Below are 22,038 nucleotides of genomic sequence, written 5' to 3' on the forward strand. Positions count from 1 at the left end.
CTACAGATCTGAGGCCTTCCAAGCCTCTGATGGCTATAGTTAATAAACTGGTGGTTCTCTGATATCGGCTTCCTTACGACTGGCCCGATCTTGACTCCAGTTCTGGAATGGGGATATGAGCAGGGAGAGAAGAATTAATAACAAAACAAACCAAGATACCCAGTCCAGAGCAATCATGGCATGACAGAACTTAAATCATCCACAGTAGAGAACTGCTTGAAGTTGGCCAGAGGAAGGGATCCTGCACACCTACTGCTGTTTTATGAGCTAGAAGGAGCTTGGGGGAAAATGGAAGCAGAGCTGCCCTTCCACTGAGGCTTCTGCTGTGGTCAGCACTGCCACAGCCAAGGCTTGCTGGGGTCAGCTCTGTCCACCCTCCAAGTCTCATCTCTGATGAGCAGGAGCCGTGAGATGAAATACCTGGTAGGAAAGAGATTTCCACCCTGCAGGGACACTCGGAACCCTCTGGAACACATGGCTCAAATGTCCACGCTGGACATGCTACTCTTAGAAGCATCTGTTTATCTGTGGGGGATGGATGAGCTGATGACAGAGTCCTCAGCCTCACAGAACCTTTTTTTTCCCCCAAATGCCTCTTTTTAGCCATTTTAGCATCTGTGGACACCAGTAATATGCCACATTCCAGTGAACATTTTCTGTCACTCAGACTGACCACCCTTTGTAATTAAAGCTGAATTAATGAAGTTTATGTGCTTATAAAGCCCTATCATAAAGGCCTAACTGAACTACAGATTTGGCAGTTTTTGTTCTCAAATCATATTCATTGAGAGGCTCCAGTGATGCTCATTTACAAGGTTCTCCCTCTGCCTTGGAAAGCCTCTGGGCCTGGTGGTAATGGAACAACAGCTGTATTTTCATGTTGTCTGTGTTTTCAAGGCCAGCTGATGTTCAGCTGGGACGTGACTCTGGATGGTGTGTGTGTGTGTGTGTGTGTGTGTGTGTGTGTGTGTGTGTGTGTGTGTGTTTTCAAATGTGAGAGTTTAGAATGTTCCTTGGAAGGTCTCTGTGGCCTGGTGCCTTTCCCTGGCAGGGCAGCTGTTGTCCACCCTTGACTCATCCCAGGCAGCTGTGGAAGGAAACTTCCAGGGGTAGCCAGCAGGGCTCTCACTGGGTGACCGGAGGAGCATCTCTTTCCTCAGATAGTTGAGACTCTCACAGAGGTAAGAGTGATGGCAGCCTGCCATGGGCCACATAGTCCAGCCAACAAGTCAAGCCTCGGTCTTCCTCTAGCATAGCACATGGGCCAATCTGCCCTTTGTATTTCACAGGTTTCCCAGTAGTCCTCAAATAACCTTCTCTTTTCCAGCAAGCTGGTTCAGCTCTGATCTTTCTGGAGGGCTCCATAGATTATGATGGTGATGACGATGTGATGATGGTGATAGCTGCTCCGTCCTCACCACTTTATGTGCCTTGTCTCATTGGATCTTTGCAATTCCACATCTTACATCTTCATGTGTGGAGGAGGGAACTGTAGTGCAGAGAGGTTAACTGGCTCACTCAACACTATGTGGTTCAAAGCAGTGGGTTCAAAATTAGTTTAGTGTTTCTGACCTCAGATACCGATTCTATGAGGAAAAGTGGAAATGTAGGTAGAGCTTATGGTGAGGTGTTTTTCTCCTTGCCTCTTTGTATATCTTATGAGAGTTTGTTTATCTTAGGGGTTGAGATCTGCATAGGAGCAGCGACTTGCTTTAAGTTAAATTACTTAAAAGAGGTGGAACTTGGGCTCGAGCCATCCTTACTGACCAGTTTGGGGAATCCAGCTTTATGTTTTTAGACCACAGATAAAACTCTAGGGTAAAGCCAGTTCCCTAAATCCCATGAGACTCCTCTTCCCTAGCTGTGGCTGGCATATCTGGGTGGATCAGAATGGATGATGCAGGGGTTTAGCTACTGCTAGGGAAGCTCAGGGCTTGGGGGCTAGTTGGGGCCTTGGAACAGCATTCTGACGCCTGCACGTTCTTTTCTCCTCTGCTGGAGAGCTCTGCATGAATGTTTCTTGGAGGCATGTCCTCTGCTAAAGCGAGGACTTCTTTTGCTTGCGTCTTCATTTGCAGTTAACAACACTCTTGGTTTTTTTCTTTCCCACATTTTCCAGGCCTCTCAGATGATTGTGTCCTATGATGAGCATGATGTCAACAACACTTTCAAGTTTGGGGTCATTTATCAAAAAGCCAGGCAGGTAAGCCCCATGATACGCACGGGGCACTCTAGCCCCTATTTTTGACTGTGAACTCTTTTCCTACCGTAAGTGCAAGAGTCCTGAGCTAGATTCTTTTTTTTTTCTTGTATTTATTTTATTTTTAATTAAGTGCATGCGCGCGTGTGTGTGTGTGTGTGTGTGTGTGTGTGTGTGTGTGAGTCTCGTGGCCCATGCCTTTTGCTGGGCTTGGTGATTCACGCAAGGAGTCAGATCCTCTGGAACTGGAGCTGCAGGTAGTTATGCGCTGCCAAACATGGGTACTGGGAACTGAATGCTGGTCCTCTGCAAGAACAGTATGTACTTTTAACAGCAGAACCAGCTCTCCAGCCCCATCTCTCTCTCTTTTTAATTAAAAAAAAAAATAACTAGGCATGGTGGCATATGCCTTTAATCCCAGCACTTGGGAGGCAGAGGCAGGTGGATCTCTGTGAGTTCAAGGCCAGCCTGGTCTACATAGTGAGTTCCAGGACAGCTGGAGCTACAGGGAGACCCTGTCTCAAAAAGACACACACACACACACACACACACACAAAAACCAGGCTGAGTAATGATTTTCATTTTGGTGTCTTCATATATGCGTCATTATACCTTGTTCTTGTTTGTCCCTGCCCCCGCCCCCCACTGCCTCCTGCCACCTCTCCTCCCCATAGCCACCTGGTGCCCTTTCATCCCCCAGTTAGGGCCTCCTTCTGCCTTCCTGTTACATAGAATCTGTTTACTCTATTCCCCACCTCTCTTGAGATCTCTCCCCTTTCATGACCTACAAACACACATATATGAATATATACATATACACATATACATAATTTTGAATTTAGGCACTGCATATAAGAGAAAACATTCAGTGTTTGTCTTTCTGAGCCTGATTTATTTTGCTTGATATGATTTCCAGTTGCATTTATTTTCCTGCAAATGTTATAATTTCATTTTTCTTTATGGCTGCATAAAATTCCATTGTGTAATGTTATGTATCACATTTCCTTTATCCATTCATCTGCTAATGGACATCTAGGCTGGTTCCATCCATACACATGGATGTGTAAGCATTTCTTTGGTTCTTAAGCTTTCTGAATACAATTGTCACATTTAAAGCATGAATTGGATTGGCAGTAGCTGAATCTTCAAGGAAGGAGTCTCCTTACAAAAAGGTCTTAAAGTCTTGTTGATGGTGGTGGAGTTTTTCATACAGTAAAGTTTAAGTCCTCCTGGCTATTTCAGATTATATTTATCTATGGGTCATCAGTCACAAGAAAAATCAAACAAAGTAGAGGGAATGGATTAGCCTAAGCTACCTCTCCTTATCCACCTTGAGGGAATTAGCGTTTTCTCCTCAAACTTCAGTGGAGTGTTAGAGCTTTGTGACGCCATGTTGGAATTATTTACATCATGAAAATCAGAAAAGACCAAGATTTGTATTTCCTCCTTTGGATAGCCAGTTGTTAAAGGCAGTTATTAAAGCATTCACCTGTGCACCACGGCTGCCCCTCAGTCTCTCATCACATTCACAAGTTTCTTTGGAGTTAGTTGGCCAAAATAATGTTTCTTAAAGTGTGACTCTCTGAGATGCAATCTCTGAAGTACTTTAGAGAAAAGGATGTCTGCTGTGGAGGAGCCACCTAGGTGAAGACCTATTTATTTTTAAAAATATTTTATTATTTCTATTTTATGTGTACGCGTGTATTGCCCGCATGTAGGTAAGTGCACCTGTGTTGTGCAATGCTGGTGGAGGTCAGAAGAGGCTGTTGGATCCCCTGGAACTGGAGTTATGGACAGTTATTATCTGCCATGTGGGTGCTGGCATTCAAACCCGGGTCTTCTGCAAGAACAAACAGTATTCTTAACTGCTGAGCCGACTCTCCAGCCCTGAAGACCTATTTGCACCTTTGTTGAACTCAGTGTTTCCTGTATGTATTTGACTCCAAACTTTACATCTTCCCTGTTTTCTACACTGAACATTTATTAACATCCCAAGCAGAAAGGTCAGCTAAAGATACTGGTGTCTCCTCATCCAGGTTCTGTGAGAAGCTTCCTTTCTCACTTTTCCTTTGTATTATCCAAGAATCCAGCATGGTGTCCCAGACACACACGTGCACACACACAGACAAGTACACATACATACACACACCTTGTGTATTTACATATATGTCTCTATATAATTATAGACATATATGTGTGTGTGTGCATATTTCAAGTATACACAGTTGATTGTTACTTGATTAATGAAGAAATGGGAAATTTGGCCCTGCTAATAGCAGGTCATCGATGCCTTTCGATAATTATCTGTGGGTTTTTTGCATGACAGTCTCTTCATTAGTGGCAGCTGGTTTTCTTGTCTGAAGACATCAGACCACAAAGACACACATCTACTTAAAAGCACTACAAAGCACTAATTAGGCGAGGAGTTTAGGATCTGAAAGGACAGCACCAATGCAGCTTATGATTCGAGGGAGATTATTCGGGTAGCCACTCTAATTATTTTCACATATTAACATTTTTATTTCATATAGCTCCGCTGATATAACCCCCCATAATTAAAATTCTTTGCTTTCAAAATTTACCAAAACAGATCTTACAGGGTGATTACAATCCAACGTTCCAACAAAGTTATAATTATAGACTATTAGCCATCTACCTCTGAGAAGGAGCTTGTGTGTTGTTTATGTACCTAATGCTGCTGCAGGGGGAAAGCCAGGAAGATAAAATTCTGTTTTTAAAAAACTAGACAGATTGTTGTTTTGCAAACCTACAGCTGGGGGACATTTAATACGAACATTTGTTGCATAAAAGCCCTATGTTGGTCTTTGGATATAAATAACCCTTACCTAACTGTCCTGTTTGTCATGTACTGTGCTAAGCACCATGGGTGATACAGTGATGACTAAGACCTCCTCCCTGAGTGCATGGTCAAGCTCCAGGCCAGTATAACAATGCCAGTGATAATAACTGTACCAAGTGAATCCTGGGAGAGTGGGGCCAGCCCCAGCAGGCATGCTGAATTATTTTCCTACTGGAGATGTAGCTTGCCTGGAGACAGCTATTCTCCCCCATGTTGCTGCATAACTTGTAGTGACCAGGTCTTTGTGACAGGCTGAAGATCAGGGGTCAGCAAACTCTTTCTATAAAGGGTCAGGTAGTAAATTGTTCAGACTTCCTGAGCCTTGGGGACTGTCACAACCTTTCCAGTCTGCCTTTGTAATACAAAAGCAGCCACAACATATATGTAAATGAGTTGACCTGACTGTGTTTCAATAAAACTTTATTTAGAAAAACAGGAAGCACCTGCCAGGAGTGGTGGTGCATGCCTTTAATCCCAGCACTCGGGAGGCAGAGGCAGGTGGATATCTGTGAGTTCAAGGCCAGCCTGGTCTACATAGTGAGTCCAGGACAGCTGGGGCTACAGGGAGACCCTGTCTCAAAAAGCACCCCCCCCCAAAAAAAGAAGCGGACTAGTCTTGGTTGTCAGGCTGGAGGGACTCCTGCCAGAGAGCAGTGTTCACACAATCACAGATAGTGTTCAGGGTCTCTATTAGAGGGTATGTTTTACTATAGGGCACTGTTACAGGTTTTTTTAAAATGCCTATAAACTACTGTTTTCCTAATAAATAAAAAAATTAAGTGTATTTATTTATTTGTTTTATTTACTTATGTGGTGCTGCAGATCAAACCCAGGGCAATACATGTTAGACAAGTGTTTTACCATACCCTCTGCCCCCTAATGCCTTTATTTTTAAAGGCATTTTAGAACGCTACTCTAACTAGGAAGCCAATATTACAGTCACTTGCTATTGGATGAAGATAATTATATATATGTTTTGTTTCGTTTTGTTTTGTTTCTGAGACATGACTTCACTATGTAGCTTAGAAAGACCTTGAACTTACTTTATAACCAAGGCTGACCTGGAACTCATGATCCCTCTGTCTCAGCCTACTGAATGCTGGGATTACCATTATGTACCACCATACCCAACTCAAGAAATACTACTATAAAGAAAATAAAGTTGTTGAAATTGATTTGATAGTGTTGCCTATTGATGACTTGGAACTTGAAGTCTGCTCTTATTTGTTATAAAGCAGGCATGGGTGGACTTGGGTAAAGCACTGGTATAACATGAGGGAGGCTCAGGGCCTGGAGAGGTGGCTCAGCGGTTAAGAGCACTGACTGCTCTTGCAGTGGACCTGGGTTCAATTCCCAGCACCCACATGGCGGCTATGAACTGTCCTTAACTCCAGTTCCAGGGGAATCTGAAGCCCTCTTCTGACCTCTGTGTCATTGCACGACATGGGTACACTCACATACATGCAGGCAATACACTCATACACATAAAATAATAAATAAAATACTGAAAAACCATGAGGGAGGCTCTAGGTTTCATCTCCAACATGGCCAAAAATAGCAGGCACGAGAGAGGTCTGACAGAATTACCTGGTGGAGACTTTGTCATTGAAATGATTGGGTAAGCTGGAATGTTTTATGAGTAGCCATGTCTTGTGGTCCAGTGATGCTTGTAGAGCCTTCAGGTGTTTGTAGAGCCTCAGGTGCTTGTAGAGCCTCTAGTGGTGTGCAGACCCTGCCACTGTGGGCAAAGCTTATTGATTAGACATGAGTCAGCGTTCCAGGCCTGTCACTGTTTACAGAGCTTCCTACCACTTTCAGTTTTACTTTCTTAATTAACCTTTTTCATTTCACATATGATTGTAAGAAATAATCATATAAGAGGTCTCCGGGCTGGAGAGATGGCCCAGCGGTTAAGAACACTGGTGGTTGTTGCAGAAGACCTGGGTTTGAATCCCAGCACCCACATGGCAGGTAACTGCCTGTAACTCCAGTTCCAGGGGACCCAATGGCCTCTTCTGTCCTCCACAGGCACTGCACGACATGGGTGCATTTACCTACATGCAGGAAATACACTCATACACGTAAAATAAAAATAATAAATAAAATATTTTAAAGAGGTGTTACACTTTTTACCCAGGTTCCCCAAAAGGTCTATGGCACAATATCCCAGTCAGGATGTTGACATAATCCAAATATTACTCAGATTTCCAAAATTCATATGGACTTGATTTTTTAAAAGACATTTTGTGTGTGTGCATGCGTATGCATGTGTTTGTGTGTGCCACTGTGCACATGTGGAGGTCAGAGGACAACTTGCAGGAGTCAGTTCTGCCTTCCAACGTGTGGGTTCCAGGGACTGAACTTAGGTCATCAGGCTTGGCAACAAGTGCCTTTGTCCACTGAGCCATCTCACCAGCTCCTCACATTTGTATATATTGTGCGTGTATTTTATTCCATCTCTTTGTGTTCTTGCTAAGAAACAGAACTCTGTCACTACAGGACTTCCCTGCATTTTCCTTCATAGACACATCCATCCCCTCCCAGCCTCCATTCTCCTCCCTTCTAGCTCCTAGCCCTTGGCACCCATTTATCTATTCTTCATCTTCAAAACTTTATTTCAGAATATTACACCAATGCATTTAAATGGCATATCTCTTTTTCAGGGATGTTCTGTGTTCACTGGATTTATCTAACTTCTTTTTTAAAATTTATTTTTATTTAATGTGCATGGGTGTATTGCCTGCATATATGTAAATGCACCCATGTTGTGTAATGTCCACAGAGGTCCAAAGAGGGCATTGGATCTCCTGGAACTAGAGTTACGTTATGTTGTTAGCCACCATGTGGGTACTGGGAACTGAACCTGGGTCCTCTGCAAGAATAGCCAGTGCTCCTAACCACTCGACAGCTGCTTATCCAACTTCTCCACTGTGTCACTAGTTTCTTTTTGTTTTCTCCCTCTCTCCCTTTCTCCCTCTTTTTTCTTCCCTCCTTTTTTCCCTCCCTCCTTTTGTTATTTTGAGATAGAGTCTCCCTGTGCAGCTCAGACTTAGCTTGAACTCGAGACCCTCCTGCCCCAGCTTCCTAAGTGGTGGGATTACAGGCATGTGCCACCATGACTCACTTAATTTGGGTCTTTTTATTGTGGAATAGTAAGTATCCCATGGTCTGGCTGCACCTCACTTGTTTATCCATTCATTCATTGAAGGACATCAGGGTTGTTTCCAGCTCTGGGAAGTTATCAATAGAATACTGTGAACATTTGTATAGAGGATTTGGGTTTTTTGAACCTATGTTTTCAATTCCCTGGGATAAATGCCTAGGGGTACAATTGCTGGTCATATGGTAATTATATGTTTAGCTTTGTAAGAAGCTGTCAAACCATTTTCTCGAGTATTTACTCCCCATCAGTGTGTAAGCAGTCCAGTTTTTCTGTCTGTGCCAGATTCAGTGTTGCTACTACTTTGTTTTTTTTTTAAAAATCTCACCATTCTGATGGATGTGTGGCACTACCTCATCATGGCTTTACTTTGCATTTCTGTAAAGGCTGATGATGCTGAATGAACATAGCTTCATGTACTTATTCACCATCTGTGTGTCCTCTTAGGTGAAATGCCTGTCCATGTCTTTTGACCATTTTTTAATTATTTTTCTTCTCCTTAAGTTTTTATTACAGCCTTATTGATCTATAATTCTCAGACTGTGCAGTTCACAGTAGTAAGTGAGCTATGTCTCCACAGGGTAGTCTGCAGTATAATCACACAGTGGGCAACATTAATGATCCAACCCAGAATATGTTCATCATTATCAAAAGAACACCTGTACCCAAGTCCTCTTCCATCGCATTCCCTTTAGCTCCCAGCAACCAATAATCTGCTTTCTGTCACCGTGGATTTGCTTATTCTGAACCTTCTATAAGTACAAGCGTGTGATATGTGACCTTTCTGTCTGGTCTCATTTAGCAAAATGTTTCCAGGGTTCATCTGTGTTGTAGCATGTGCCAGCAAGTATTCCATTCCTTATGTAAGGCCAAACAATATGCCTTTGTGTGAATATACCACGTTTCAAAAAAATCTGTTCTTAAGTTGCTAGATGTCTGGGTCATTTCCACTTGTGGGTTGTTACCTACAGTGCTGCTGTGAACAGTCATGTACAAGTTTTTGCGTGCACACATGTTGATATCTTTTGGGTACATACCTAGGGGTGGAACTGCTGGGTCATATGATAACTTTGTGTTTGGCTTTTTGAAGAGCTGCCAGATTGTTTCCCAGAGTAGCTGCTCCATTCACGTTCCTGTCAGCAGTGGAAAGGGTCCAGCTTTCTCCACTTCCTCATCCACACGTGTTCTTGCCTTTCTCTATTAGATACACCCTAGTGGGTGTGAAGCAGGGTCTTACTGTGGTTTTGGTTACTGTAGACTTTTGAGAGCTCTTTCTGTAGCCTCAAGACTAGTTCTTCTCTGGAAGCTCAGTGACCAGTCTTTCACTTGGGGGTCATGTTTTTGGCATCAGGCCTAAGAACTCTTTATCTCAGCTTGGCCTTTTACACTGGTATTGCTGAACTAGAAAACCTCCTTAACCAGCCCCAGCATCCATCCCTCTGAGTGCTCCTCCATTAGCCCATCCTCCAACTGAGGACAGCTGTGACAGGTGTACTGGGACATAGGGAGGGAGGAAGGAAGAAAGGACTGGAGTCTGGACAACCCTTTCACTCAGCATCCAGAATGCCTTTTCTGATTCGGCGCCCAGAATGCCTTTTTTGATTCTATGCCTCATCCTGTTTCTTTCAGACCCTGGAGGAGGAGCTATTTGGGAACAACGAGGAGAGCCCAGCTTTCAAAGAGTTCTTGGACCTGCTTGGGGACACGATCACACTCCAGGACTTCAAAGGGTGACTTTTGGTCAGGGGCTGACTGCCTCCATGGATGGGGTTGTCAGGAGAGGGTCAGGGCCAACAACTCTGTCCTTGGGGAACATGGGAACATTTTCCAGCTTCGGGTCCCTCCTCATGTTCCTATATCCTGAAGAATCAGTGGTCCTGGGGCTAATCTGGCATGGCAGGTTGGCTGAAAGCATTGGTTTTGAGAAGAGTGATGAGCTTGCTCCCTCAGAGGTTTACCTTCCTAATTACATTTGGCTCAGACTGAGTGCAATGAATCCACCTTCCCTACTACTTGCCTGGCAGGCGAAAGAGAACCCTGTGCAGTTTGGAAGGAAATGACCCAATTTGGACAATATGCGGAGAATAGTTAATTAAGACTTCATGCAAACATAATAACCCTCTAGGCAGAAATCCATGCAACAGTGTATGGTCCGTTAAGTGGACAGAAAGATTTAGAATATTATGGCTGTTGTTTGTAAGACTCTGGCTCTTGATTTTCCTTGGAAAAGACAGCATTTGGGAATATTTTGGACCCGTCCAACCAGGTGCCTGGCATATGGTTGAAAGTTCTGGAATTCACCTCCTGCCCTGGAGCTGAGATAACCAAGCCCTGACATCCTGTGTGAGAGCACTAAGTCCAGTTGTCTGGTGTGCAGTAGGTGTTCAGTGATTGCTTTCTTCCTCTGCTGCCTTCTCCTTTTTTCTCCCCCTTCCTCCATCTTCTCCCCGCTTTGAAGTTACCACTGCTCTCTGGAGCCAGTCACACCAGGGTAAAATTCCACCCCTGCCACTTACTAGCTAGAAGATGTTGGGCCAGTGACTTTACCTGGACAGGGCCTCAGTTTCTTCATCTATAAAAAGGGAGAATAAGAAGACTACCCTACAAGGTCACTGGGGGATCAAAACAGACAGTGTATGTGGAGCACTTACGCTAATGCCACATACTCTGTCTCACTATGAGGTGCTGGCTTATGAGACACATCCTGATTTTGATGATGTAAAGATGTGGTAGAATATGTTATATTCGTCCCTGAAGGACTCTAGAGATGATGTAGACCCATCCCTTTATGTTACTGAGAAAGGAAACAGGCTTACAGAGATGAAGTGATATGCCCAAGGTTGTGTGCTTAGTCCCAGAAGCAAGTGTTGAACCTGAACTCTCGGCTGCTTCAGTGTCTGTTCTACCCTGTGGGCCGGGGAGCATTTTCTGGCTCGGATTCAGGTCTGGTGCCTGGCATTCAGCAGCCTCCTTATTTTACTTTCTTGAAGGGAGCTGTATTTGTTTTCTTTCCCTCTTGCTAAAAACTGTGGTCCCAAGCTGACAGCCATCTCTGTGAAGGCAGAAGGGCTCCTGGGAGACGACCAGTTCCTTCCTGTTTCTCCTTCCTGTCTGGGAGGATGCAGTGAAGGGGCCTCTGTGTGGTTTGGTCTCCACTGGGACTGACTGCTCAGAGTGGAGTGTCTGTCCCCTTTTCTGGCAGGCTCCACAGCTCTGATGGGTTCACCCTCATCCAGGAGTGTGACTGGATGCTCTGGCCCTGAGCTGATAACCAAGACATTTTGCCCGGGATTGTAGAGGGACAACTTTGCTTCCCGTATGAACAGCCATGTGCAGGAAGCACAACCAAGGCTTGAAGAAGAGGGCCTGATGTTTTTTAATTAAATTAATTAGTAAATTAATTAGTTTGGTTGTGTTTTAAAACAAGGTCTCACTCTATAGCCCAGGCTGACCTTCAACTCAGGATCTTTCTGTCTTGGCTTGTGGAGTGCTGAGCTTACAGACATGTGGCCACCAGGTCTGCATTTGTCTTTTATGGAGGTGACTTACGGGTAGAGAACACTAGGCTACTCAGAATACAGCTCCAGCCATCTCACCTGATTCTCACCTCAGCTCACCCTGTCTGCTCATCCACCTGTCTACCACATGTCCTTAGCAGCACCACAGTGCCACTTCACCTCACTCTTCCTCTCCTTCCCTTGCCCTGGTTTACTGTCAGGTTTCGAGGAGGCCTGGATGTGACCCACGGACAGACAGGGGTGGAGTCGGTGTATACAACCTTCCGGGACCGGGAGATCATGTTTCATGTCTCTACAAAGCTGCCCTTCACGGAGGGCGACACACAGCAGGTAACGGGTACAGAACGCAAGGCTGGGCTGCAGGTCACTTGACAGATGGGACACTGCAGCCTGGGGTGTTAAAACACTTCCTTAATAAAGTGTCCCACGGTGATAGAATACTGTCTAGCATGCAGATTCTATCCCCAGCACAGAAAATAAAATCTTCCACTGGGAAGTCAATGAGAGGCTGGGAGGAAAGCAAAGGCGGGTGAGGACAGCATGGCAGGCCTGCAGACGGGAGTTGGAAGCCGCAGAGCCACCTAAGTGTGTGTTGACTCAAAGCATGTCAGTGGTTGCAGGGTTGCAGGGTCGCACCTGTGTCAGAGGGCTGCTGTGGGGTTCTGTGAGTTCCTGAATGTTGGGCTCCTGTGATCCTTGCCTGGCATGTGACTGCTGCGTGTGGAATAGTTGTCCCCTGGCCACTAGTCCTGCTTCCCTGCTGCCCTGTGTGAAGCTTGCGTGAGAATCCTCTCAGCTTCCTTGCTTCCTGTCCCTAACCCAGGGACTCTGTGAGACCTGTGACTTCAGCATTCACAGCTCTCTCCCAGCTTGCTGCTGTGAGCCACACATCTCTGGGGAGGGCCTGGCCTGCCCAGACCAGCACTGGTCCTAGTGGTTGTGATGCCAGTCGCCCCATCCCCCTGCTTGCCCCTTTCCTGTGTCTGAGAACACAAGAAGGGCAGATGGGCATTGCCCAAACTCTGACCTGTCGATGTCTGTGCAGGGTAGTGGGGAGGGAGCAGAGATGCAAAACCCTGAATAACAATGCCGGACTTCTTGGGAAAAAGGAGATTGGTAAAACAAAATTGTGATTTGGCTCCTAAATAACAACTGGATGTTCCAGAAACAAATGGAAGGGATTCCTTGTGTAGCCAAAGTGGGTTTTCTCTTGGTGTCTCACCTTTGGTCTCTGCTTCCAAACAGTCTCCCTCACCTGCTGCTCCAGCCTGGGGTTTGTTATCTCAGGCCACTTCAGCCTGACATGTGGCACAGGACCAAATCAGTGATAAGTCTTTGCTCGTGAGTGAGTGTGTGTGTGTGTGTGTGTGTGTGTAAGTAAGGAAATTTGCATAAAAGTGCCCAGTACGGTGCTCAGAGTATAGCAGATAGTAAATGAGAAACTCAAGTTAAAAGGGTTAGTGGAGGCCTGGCATTCAGTAGCTGTTTAATAAAGAACCAAATGCATAGGCAGGTGTGTACACTGGACCTGATGTACAGGAAGACCGTAACATTTGAAATTCCCCATATGAATAGCTGACATGATTCCTGGGGCACAGTAGAGGCATGTAACCTAGATCATATGCCAGAGCACCTGGCACCACTGGATTTCCCCATCCTCTACCTCCCCCAGCTAGGTGACCTGGATCTGTCTAAGCATGTTCTTCTCACTTCTAGTAGAATGACCCTTTCCTTGACCCTGCTGGTCCCCATTCCCATCACCTGCACCTGTCTTATGGAAGCCTTTGTGGGTTGCTATCAGGCCTTCTGGTGTCACCCTGCTCTCTGCCCCTGGAGCTGCCTGCTACTTCCTGCCTCGGCTGGCAATGATTAGTGTTCTCTGTGTGTGTGTGTTTTTCAGAACAATTATGGCTCTCCCAGGGCAGAATCTGGCCTCATCTTTTATACATTCTCTCCAGGGTCCCGAGTCTGGACTTTGTTCTTAAACTCAGTAACACTTGTGCCAGTTATTACCTAACAACTGGGCATTTCCCCCCCTTTTTCCTTTTGGTGGAATGATTGAAAGATGCAGCTCTCTGAGAGTGAGGCCTCAGAGTTCAGGGTTTAAAAGGCAGGGGAATGAGGTGTTTCCTGTTCAGTTCCTTTCTTTTTTCAGGATGGTCCTTTCTGTAACGATGGAACACTTTTTGTTTAGCTGCAGAGAAAGAGACACATTGGGAATGACATTGTAGCCATCATCTTCCAAGAAGAAAACACACCATTTGTTCCAGATATGATCGCCTCGAACTTCCTACATGCCTACATTGTTGTTCAGGCTGACAGCCCAGGCACAGAGACCCCATCCTACAAGGTAAGGAGAAAACCATTATGGGGGAAGGAGGTGCTCAAGGCACCTCCCCAGGCTTGGGGGGCTCAGTGATAACAGGGACACTCATTCTTAACAACATTGAGTTCCCATGAGTTGTCGGGTTTCTGAGATTTGGAGCCAGGCTCTTGGGACCTCTCAAGGTGTCCATCTTGCTGCCTCCATCTCAGTTGATGGTCCAGAAGCCCCAAGTGCCATGTTTGGAATCTGGTGATACAATTTACTAGAGGAAGGGTGAACAGGAGGGAAGAAAGAGGAAAGATGGAGAGGATTGCTTGGAAAGGTGAGAGAAAGAAAGGAAGAAAGGGAAGAAAGAGGAGGCTAAAGGGCCTTGTTGACCCTGGGCCCAGATCTGGAGGATGTAGACAAATGAATGATTTATCTTGAAGACTGTAGTAAGGCAGAATGGAAGACCCTGTGTAAGCCTGCTGACCAGGGACTTCTAGTTTTTAGTTTCTTTTCATAAGATATGTGAAAGCTAAAAATTGTCATCCTGGCCACTCTTGGTGGTGCAAGCCTGTAATCCTCAAATCTGGGCAGGGACAGGGGCAGGGGCAGGGGCAGGGGCAGGGGCAGGGGCACTTGAATCCCGGCACTCTACTTAGTAGCAGGTGGATCTCTGTGCGTTTGAGGCCAGCCTGGTCTATATATTAAGTTTTAGGCCAGCCAGCGTTACATGGTGAAACCCTGTCTTAAAACAAAAGATAAACAAAAATTAAAAAACAAAACAAAACAGAGGAAGTTGAGTCAATGTGAATGTAGAATAATGATTAATAAAATAAAGGCTGGGAAGGATGTGGCAGGAGGGGAGATAAAAATAAACTGGATTTGGTCAGTGTATACTGTATGCATGTGTAGAGATATACTGAAGTCCATTAATATGTGTAATTAATACATGTTAATTTAAAAGGGAAAGGAGGACTTGCTTTGATGGGTGGATATGTGTAGAATATGTTAGGCGTTTTTGCATAAATGTGCCTACCACTGAACCCTCAGTCCTCAGTATCAGATAGACAAAGATACCTGCCCTGCCCTCCCTCCTGGCTTCCTCCACACCTCCCACCTCCCACCTTCCGTCTTCTTCCCTAACTTCAGGGACAGCACATCCAACCATGTCCCAGTAGTTTGGGGGACCTTGGGACCCCTGAAAGAGAGACTGAGGTGGGGGTTTTAGGGTGAGTGCTAGCTGATCTCTGAACTCCTGGCAAATAGAAATCAAGTGCTGTGTTTCTGTTTTTCTTTATTTCCTGGGAAGAGAGGCCTGAGTTCAGATTCCCAAAGGGAATCTTGTGGGTGAAGAGAAAGGAACCTGTTATTGTTAATGGGAGACAGTGAGGTCTGAAAATGTATACCAGATACTTCCCCAGGCCCCTGTTGGTTTCTGAGGTTCTCAATGCCTTAGCCAGCTACATAGCCATCTCTGCTACTCTTCTGTCAGTGCAGACCTACATGCACTAAGTACAAAATCATGTCAACTTTTTTTTTTTTTTTGGTCTTTTTGAGACAGGGTCTCCCTATAGCCCCAGCTGTCCTGGAACTCACTACGTAGACCAGGTTGGCCTTGAACTCACAAAGATCTGCCTGCCTCTGCCTCCCAAGTGCTGGGATTATAGGCATGTGCCACCATGCCTGGCCCTTTTTTTTTTTTTTTTTTTTAGAGATAGGGTCTCCCTGTATCCCCAACTGGCCTGGAACTTGGTATGTAGATCGGGCTGGCCTCCATCTCATAGAGATCCACATACTTCTGCTTCCCGAGTGCTGAGATTAAAGGCATGCACTACCACACCTGGCTTTATATCAACTTTTAAAACCAAATGTGAGCCTTAAAAAAAGGAAAAAGCCCACAGGTTGGGGAAATGGCTGTCAGTAAAGTATTTGCCATACAATCATGAAGGCCTGAGTTTGGATCCCAAACACTCACATAAAAAGCTGCTCATGCCTGTGATTCCAGTACTGGAGTAGCAGAGACAAGAAAATCCTTGGGGTTCACTGGTCAGCCAGTCGAGCTGAATGGGGGAGCTCTAGGTTCAGTGGAGGGGCCTGTTCTCAAAAAATTAGAGCTGACTGGATGGCCCAGTTGATAAAGGTGCTTGCTGCACAAGGCTGGTGACCTGAGTTCAATCCCTGGGACCCATGGTGGAGGAAGGCACTTGCTTCCTAAAGCTGTCCTTCGCACATATACCCCCAACCCACACCTGCACATATGTGCATGCTTTCCCCATAGGAAGGCCTAGTCCCCACAAGTCTGTGGCCAAACAATCTCTCCTGTTGAGGTCAGTGGTCTTCTTTATGCACATGGTCTTGCTCCTCTGACATCGGGCAATTTTAGGCATCACCTGTTTTGACCTAAATAGGCATTCACTCTACAGCTGTCTGGTTCATTTGTTGGTGGGAGCAAGATTCCTTATTCAGTGCTTACTGTGTGCCAGGCATCCTGGGGAACATGGGTGCAACTTGAACAAGGATGATACAGAATTGGCTTTGTGACCCCAGGAAAGGAACAGGGGAGGCAGTGAGGGCAGTTTAAATAATCCATTTCTTTTTGGGACAGAGTTTTGCTTTGTGCCCTCCAAGGTACTCCCCAGCAGCCCACAGAAGCACTGTGGGTGATGTGCAAACTATGAGGCAGACCTAGGTAGATTCCTCAGGGAACCTGGCCGACGGAGGATCTTAGCTGAACTCTATAGGCTCAGAGGCCTGAGGTAAAGGAGGGAGAGATTTCCTTGGGCCGAGCAGTGCTCAGAAGGCCTCACCAAGGAGGGTGAGCAACAAGAAAGACGAGTAAAGGGAGGAAGGACCCCATGCAGAGTGGCACGGTGCTGGTCCTCTCTGTTTTTGCTGTGTGACCTTGAGCCAGCCCCTTCCACCTGTGGGCCTCTGTTTCTATCTGTACACAATGAGGCAGTTGGGCTAGGTAGACTTATGAGCTTCTAGCCCCAACATCAGTGGGAGCAGAGACAGAGGTGGGGTAGGAGTGGTGGGCTGCTGTTTGGTTTGGGGCACTCTGTATTTCAGATGCCCTTTACTACATGTAGGCTGGCAGGGAAAGCAGAGACAGTAACTGGCAATGGCTCCTGTTCTGTGCTGGGCTCTGTTACATTAGTCTTCTTTTCATTTATTTATTTATTTATTTTTTAATTTGTGTGTGTGTGTGTGTGTGTGTGTGTGTGTGTGTGCCACAGTGTGTGTGTAGAGGCTGGTTCTCTCCTTCCATCATGTGGGTCCCAGGGATTGAATTCCAGTTGTTAGGCTTGTAGGCAAGTGCCTTTACCCGCTGAGCCATCTCACTGGCTCTAGAATAGTCTTCTTAACTCCTAACAAGGCCCATTAACCTGTTCATAGGGAAGGGATAGAGGCTATAACTGAGCGCACTTAAAAGCTGAGGTCACAAAACCAAGGAGCCACAGAGGAGCTAGAATTTTTCCCAGGAACCTTTGGAACAGGTGAGAAACCAGCTCCCTACATGTACACAAATGTGACATTGGATTGCTAGTTTAGCTCTCATCTCTCCACATTGGAAAGAGATTCTAGCTTAGCTATCACTGAGATCCCCCATCCCCACCCCCAGGGGCCACCCTGCCCTACTCCTGAAGTTCAGCCCAAGATTCAGGAATCTTCTGTGAAGCAGTTAGCTACTGAGGGCCTCCCTCTCTCCATCAGGACTCACCTGTTGCTTGGACAACTCTACCAGGTCATCTGAGGTGGCAGGTTGCCCCTAGGCATTTTGGGGGCTTTGCTGGGTCTCTAGTCCTGTCTCTCAGCTCCCCCAGGCATCATGGTGGCCCCAACAAGGAGATCCTTCTTCCTTAGAGCATCCAAGATGCAGCTTCCAGAGCACCTGTTCCCACTGCTTCCTCTCAGACATGGCTGGGTTTAGAAACAAGGTCAACTCAGAAGCAAGGCAAGAGGAGGGATGAGAAGGCCGGGCTGCCTGGTCAGAGGGCCTGGGATGAGGATGGGTGATGGATGGACATCACTAGGAAGGACCTGGATCTTTCTCCCTCTGATCCAGCTGCCACCATGGAAAGTTGAGGACCTTTCTGGGTAGGAGACATGGTGGATTTAAGGACACATTTGAGTCACTTAGCTGGTCAGCACAGACTAACAGAAGTCTGAGGAGAGGGAACAGGCTAGGTAAAACAGCTGGGCCTGCTTCTGTCCTTTGTCCCAAGTGCCCAGATACCTGCAGTGGGGCAGCCTCTCAGTGGCCGTACTCCATACCAAATTCTGGTTCCCAGGCTGGAATTCTAGACTTGGGCCACCAGTGCACAGTGAGGGTAGGAGGACCATGATGGGTCACATCTGTGTTTGGCAGCTGAGGCCTAGCCAAAAATCTTGTCAGTGAATACACACCATTTCCTGACTCTGGGTACTTCAGTTTGGGCCATCCAGACAGCCTTGAGCTTGGGGTCGACAAAGCACCACAGACCAACGCTCTGCTTCCTCCCCTCTGGACCTGGCAGGCTGGGTTTTGTCTTGGCTGAGCCCCAGGCTGCCTGCTCACCCGATCTGGCAGACTCTTGCATCTGTCCTACTTCACAGGCTGGGGAGGCTGGCAGCATGCCAGGGCCTTCACGTCAACAGCTGCTGGTGAAGGGATGGGACAGCCTCCCCAGAGCCCTGCAGCCCCAGGGGCTGAGGGCAGCTGAAATCAGGGCACTTCCATGCAGAGGAGGTGAGCAGCAGAGCCTGCCTGCTCCCAGGCAGCCCCTGTGGGGAGCCCTGGACACTCTCGCTCACAGTCCAGCCACATAGCAAGAGCCAGGATGTCTCCCATCCTCATTCCCAGCCAAGGTCCTGGGCATTCTGTTCAAATCTCAGCCACAGTGGCTAATCCTGTGTGTGGGGCCAGGGCTCCAGGCTTGAGTCCACTGGCTGCATTAAAGCTCCCGGGAGCCCCAAGCTCTCAATCAGTACTTACAAAAAAAAAAAAAAAAAAAAAAAAACCACTATTCCTCCCACCATTTTAAATTTTATTTAATTTGTTATTAATGTGTGTGGATATGTATGATGGGGGCACACATAGTGTTGTGGTACATGTGTGGATATCAGAGGTCAGCTTTTGAGCATTGGTTCTCTTCTGGTGGACCATCAGGCTTGTGTGATGGGTGATTTTACCTGCTAAAACGTCTTACTGGCCCAGTATTTATTATTTATTTATTTATTTATTTTCAGCAAGCCATGATTCATTTGTGCTTTGAGGGGTATAAGGAAGATAATGCTTAGTTTACAAGAAACATAAACACTGGGGCTGGGGAGCTGGCTCAGCAGTTAAGAGCACTGGCTGCTTTTGCAGAGGACCTGGGTTTGAATCCTAGCACCCACATGGTGGCTAACAACCATCCGTAACTCCAGTTCCAGGGTAACCTGATGCCCTCTTACCTCCTCAGGCATTGCATAACACAGATATACTTACATACATGCAGCCAATATACTCATAGACATAAAATAAATATAATAATTCATTCCGATATAATTACAAAATTTTAAACACTGAATTGGGAAAGGGCAATCTATTCAGTAAGTAATATTGGGAGGGAAAGTTTGATATGTTCCTGATATTGTGCACACAGAATCTGGAAGAGTTGATGACTTTAAATTACCAAAATAGCAGAAGATAAAGAACATAGTTGTTAGTGTGGAAGATGACTTTCCTAAAAATTACTTAGGCCCCAAAGCAATGATTGGAAGATTAACATATATGACCATACAGAAATTTTAAGCATCTGCATAACAGAAATAGAAAGTCAAGTAAATGAAAATTCAAATTATTTTCAAAACATAAAATAGACGTGGGATTAATATTGTACAATATATGAAGCATTATTATGAACAGATGAGAGGAAAATGTTCCAATTGAAAATCAGCAGGGACAATCGGCAAGCAGTCCTAGATTTGTAGTATATGAGAAGATGTTTGCACTGAATCAAGATGTGCCGATACATTCGCTCCTTAGCCCCTGTTTTTATGCTGTCTTCTAGGTTCAGAGATAAGCCAAGTAGACAGGGTCCCTGCTCTTGAGCCTGAGTTGTGATTGGGAGGAAAGATGAGAAAATGAATACACAGGTGCACTTAAATAATGGGAAGAACCAGCCCTACACACTTGTGGGAAGTGTGGAGGCCAGGCCACATTCCTGGGAAGGTTGCACCATATAGATAGCACTGGCCAAGTATACAGGAACCAGTGGGCCGACATGTTCTCCAGCTTTATACTGTCAAAGATGGGCTTTTTCATTTATGTTTTTTATGTGTACAAGTGTTTTGTCTGCATGTATGTAAGTGTACTCTTCTGGCCCAGTATGTATGTATGTATGTATGTATGTATGTATGTATGTATGTATGTATTTATTTATTTTTAAATGTTTTATTTAAACCAAGGAAGTGCTGGGATTAAAGACATGCACCACCATGCCTGGCTTAATATTTATTATTTTTATTTTATGTGTATATGTGTATTGCCTGCACATATTTAAGTGTATCTGTGTCATGCAATGTCTGCAGAGGACAAAAAAGGCCGTTGGATCCCCAGGAACTGGTGTTAGCTACCATGTGGGTGTTGGGATTCGAACCTGGGTCTTCTGTAAGAACAACCAGTGTTCTTAATTGCTGAGCCATCTCTCCAGCCCCCAGTATTTATTTTTTAAGCACTCAAAGTGAGTCTGATATATGGCCATGTTTGGGAGTTGGTTTGGTGGGGAAGAACCTCAGAGCTGGACTGGAGAGGTCTGGATTCTCTGTTTCCCTCTCTCTGGATTCGGGGTCGGGGGCATTCTGGTTCTGTGTCTCGGGGGCATCTGTTTCCTAGTCAGTAAAGCAGGGACACCTCTTCTCTGGTACATTCTCTGGGTTGAACTCCACAATGCCATGGGGCAATGAGATGACACCTCCTGGGCACCTGTGCTGCCTTCTAATCAGGGTCTCCTTTCTGTTCCTCAGACCAGGGCACCATCTTGGCACACTTGCTTCTGGCCCCTAGGAAGGCAGAGGGAAGGATGAGGGCAGCTTTAACCCTTCCCCCCCAGCCCCCACTATGGGAGCATCACGTGGGCCTTGCTGGTGATGCACACACAGTTTATCTGTATTCTGGACAGGGAAGGGGAGAGGAAGTGGGCAGGGAAGGGCAGAAGTGGGCAGGGAAGGGCAGAGGTGAACTGGTCTGCTGTAAGAAGCAGGACTCCTCTTCCTACCCTTCCCTCACAGGACTGTTTCATTCAGGTCTCAGTCACTGCACGTGAAGATGTACCTGCCTTTGGTCCCCCTCTGCCGAGCCCACCTGTTTTCCAGAAGGTAAGACCCTCTGCTTCCATTCCTGTCATCCAGGACCCCAGGCCCCTCCACCTGAGAGTCAATGGTGGGGTTAGGTTTGAACATGGGCGGGAAGCATTGAGGTGGCCCTGTTGTAGCTTTGTAGAGGTCTCCTTCCCCCTCAGTGCCAGTCTGGCCCAATATAGGGCCGCTTGTTGGAAAGGGAGGTGGGGTTGCCTTCTTACTAGTGAAAGGGCTTTTATACCATGCTCTTGGCCCAGGAGCCTCAGAATTGACCCCAGTCACCCAGGTGCCATATGGTTTCCCAGCATGGGGAAGCTGGCTTCTATGTTGATATATTAGCTGATGGGCCTGGCCTTGGCTAGAAATGACCAAATACCAGAATGGTCCTATCGGGCTGTCCCCAGATCCCCTGTTGTGTCTTCCTGTAACTGTGTCTGGGAACTTTGTGTCTGCAGCTGAGGGTTGGAGAATTCTCTTTTACAGGGTCCAGAGTTTCGGGAGTTTTTACTTACCAAGCTTACCAATGCAGAGAATGCTTGCTGCAAGTCGGACAAGTTTGCCAAGCTGGAGGTGAGAGGGCAGGACTGAAGGTGTCCTCTGGACTTGATCTTAGCCAGCCTCCCTCAGGAGTTTCATCTTGAGGCCTGTTCAGTTGAGCATCTTTGC

General features: G+C 46.2%; 1 protein-coding gene across 8 annotated transcripts in view; it reads left to right on the forward strand.

Moving 5' to 3' along the window:
* Rap1gap2 (RAP1 GTPase activating protein 2) overlaps positions 1–22,038 on the forward strand; it is a 251,257-nt gene that overhangs the window by 178,983 nt on the left and 50,236 nt on the right. For all 8 annotated transcript variants that reach the window (XM_017797085.2, XM_029561472.1, XM_029561471.1 and 5 more), the window contains 6 exons: positions 2,120–2,203; positions 9,850–9,950; positions 11,939–12,068; positions 13,933–14,088; positions 21,319–21,390; positions 21,856–21,942. In XM_017797085.2, coding sequence (XP_017652574.1) covers positions 2,120–2,203; positions 9,850–9,950; positions 11,939–12,068; positions 13,933–14,088; positions 21,319–21,390; positions 21,856–21,942 — 630 coding nt within the window. The remainder of the gene's footprint in view (positions 1–2,119; positions 2,204–9,849; positions 9,951–11,938; positions 12,069–13,932; positions 14,089–21,318; positions 21,391–21,855; positions 21,943–22,038) is intronic.

This window comes from Nannospalax galili, unplaced genomic scaffold (assembly GCF_000622305.1).
Source record: "Nannospalax galili isolate Female #2095 unplaced genomic scaffold, S.galili_v1.0 scaffold212, whole genome shotgun sequence".
Lineage (NCBI taxonomy): Eukaryota > Metazoa > Chordata > Mammalia > Rodentia > Spalacidae > Nannospalax > Nannospalax galili.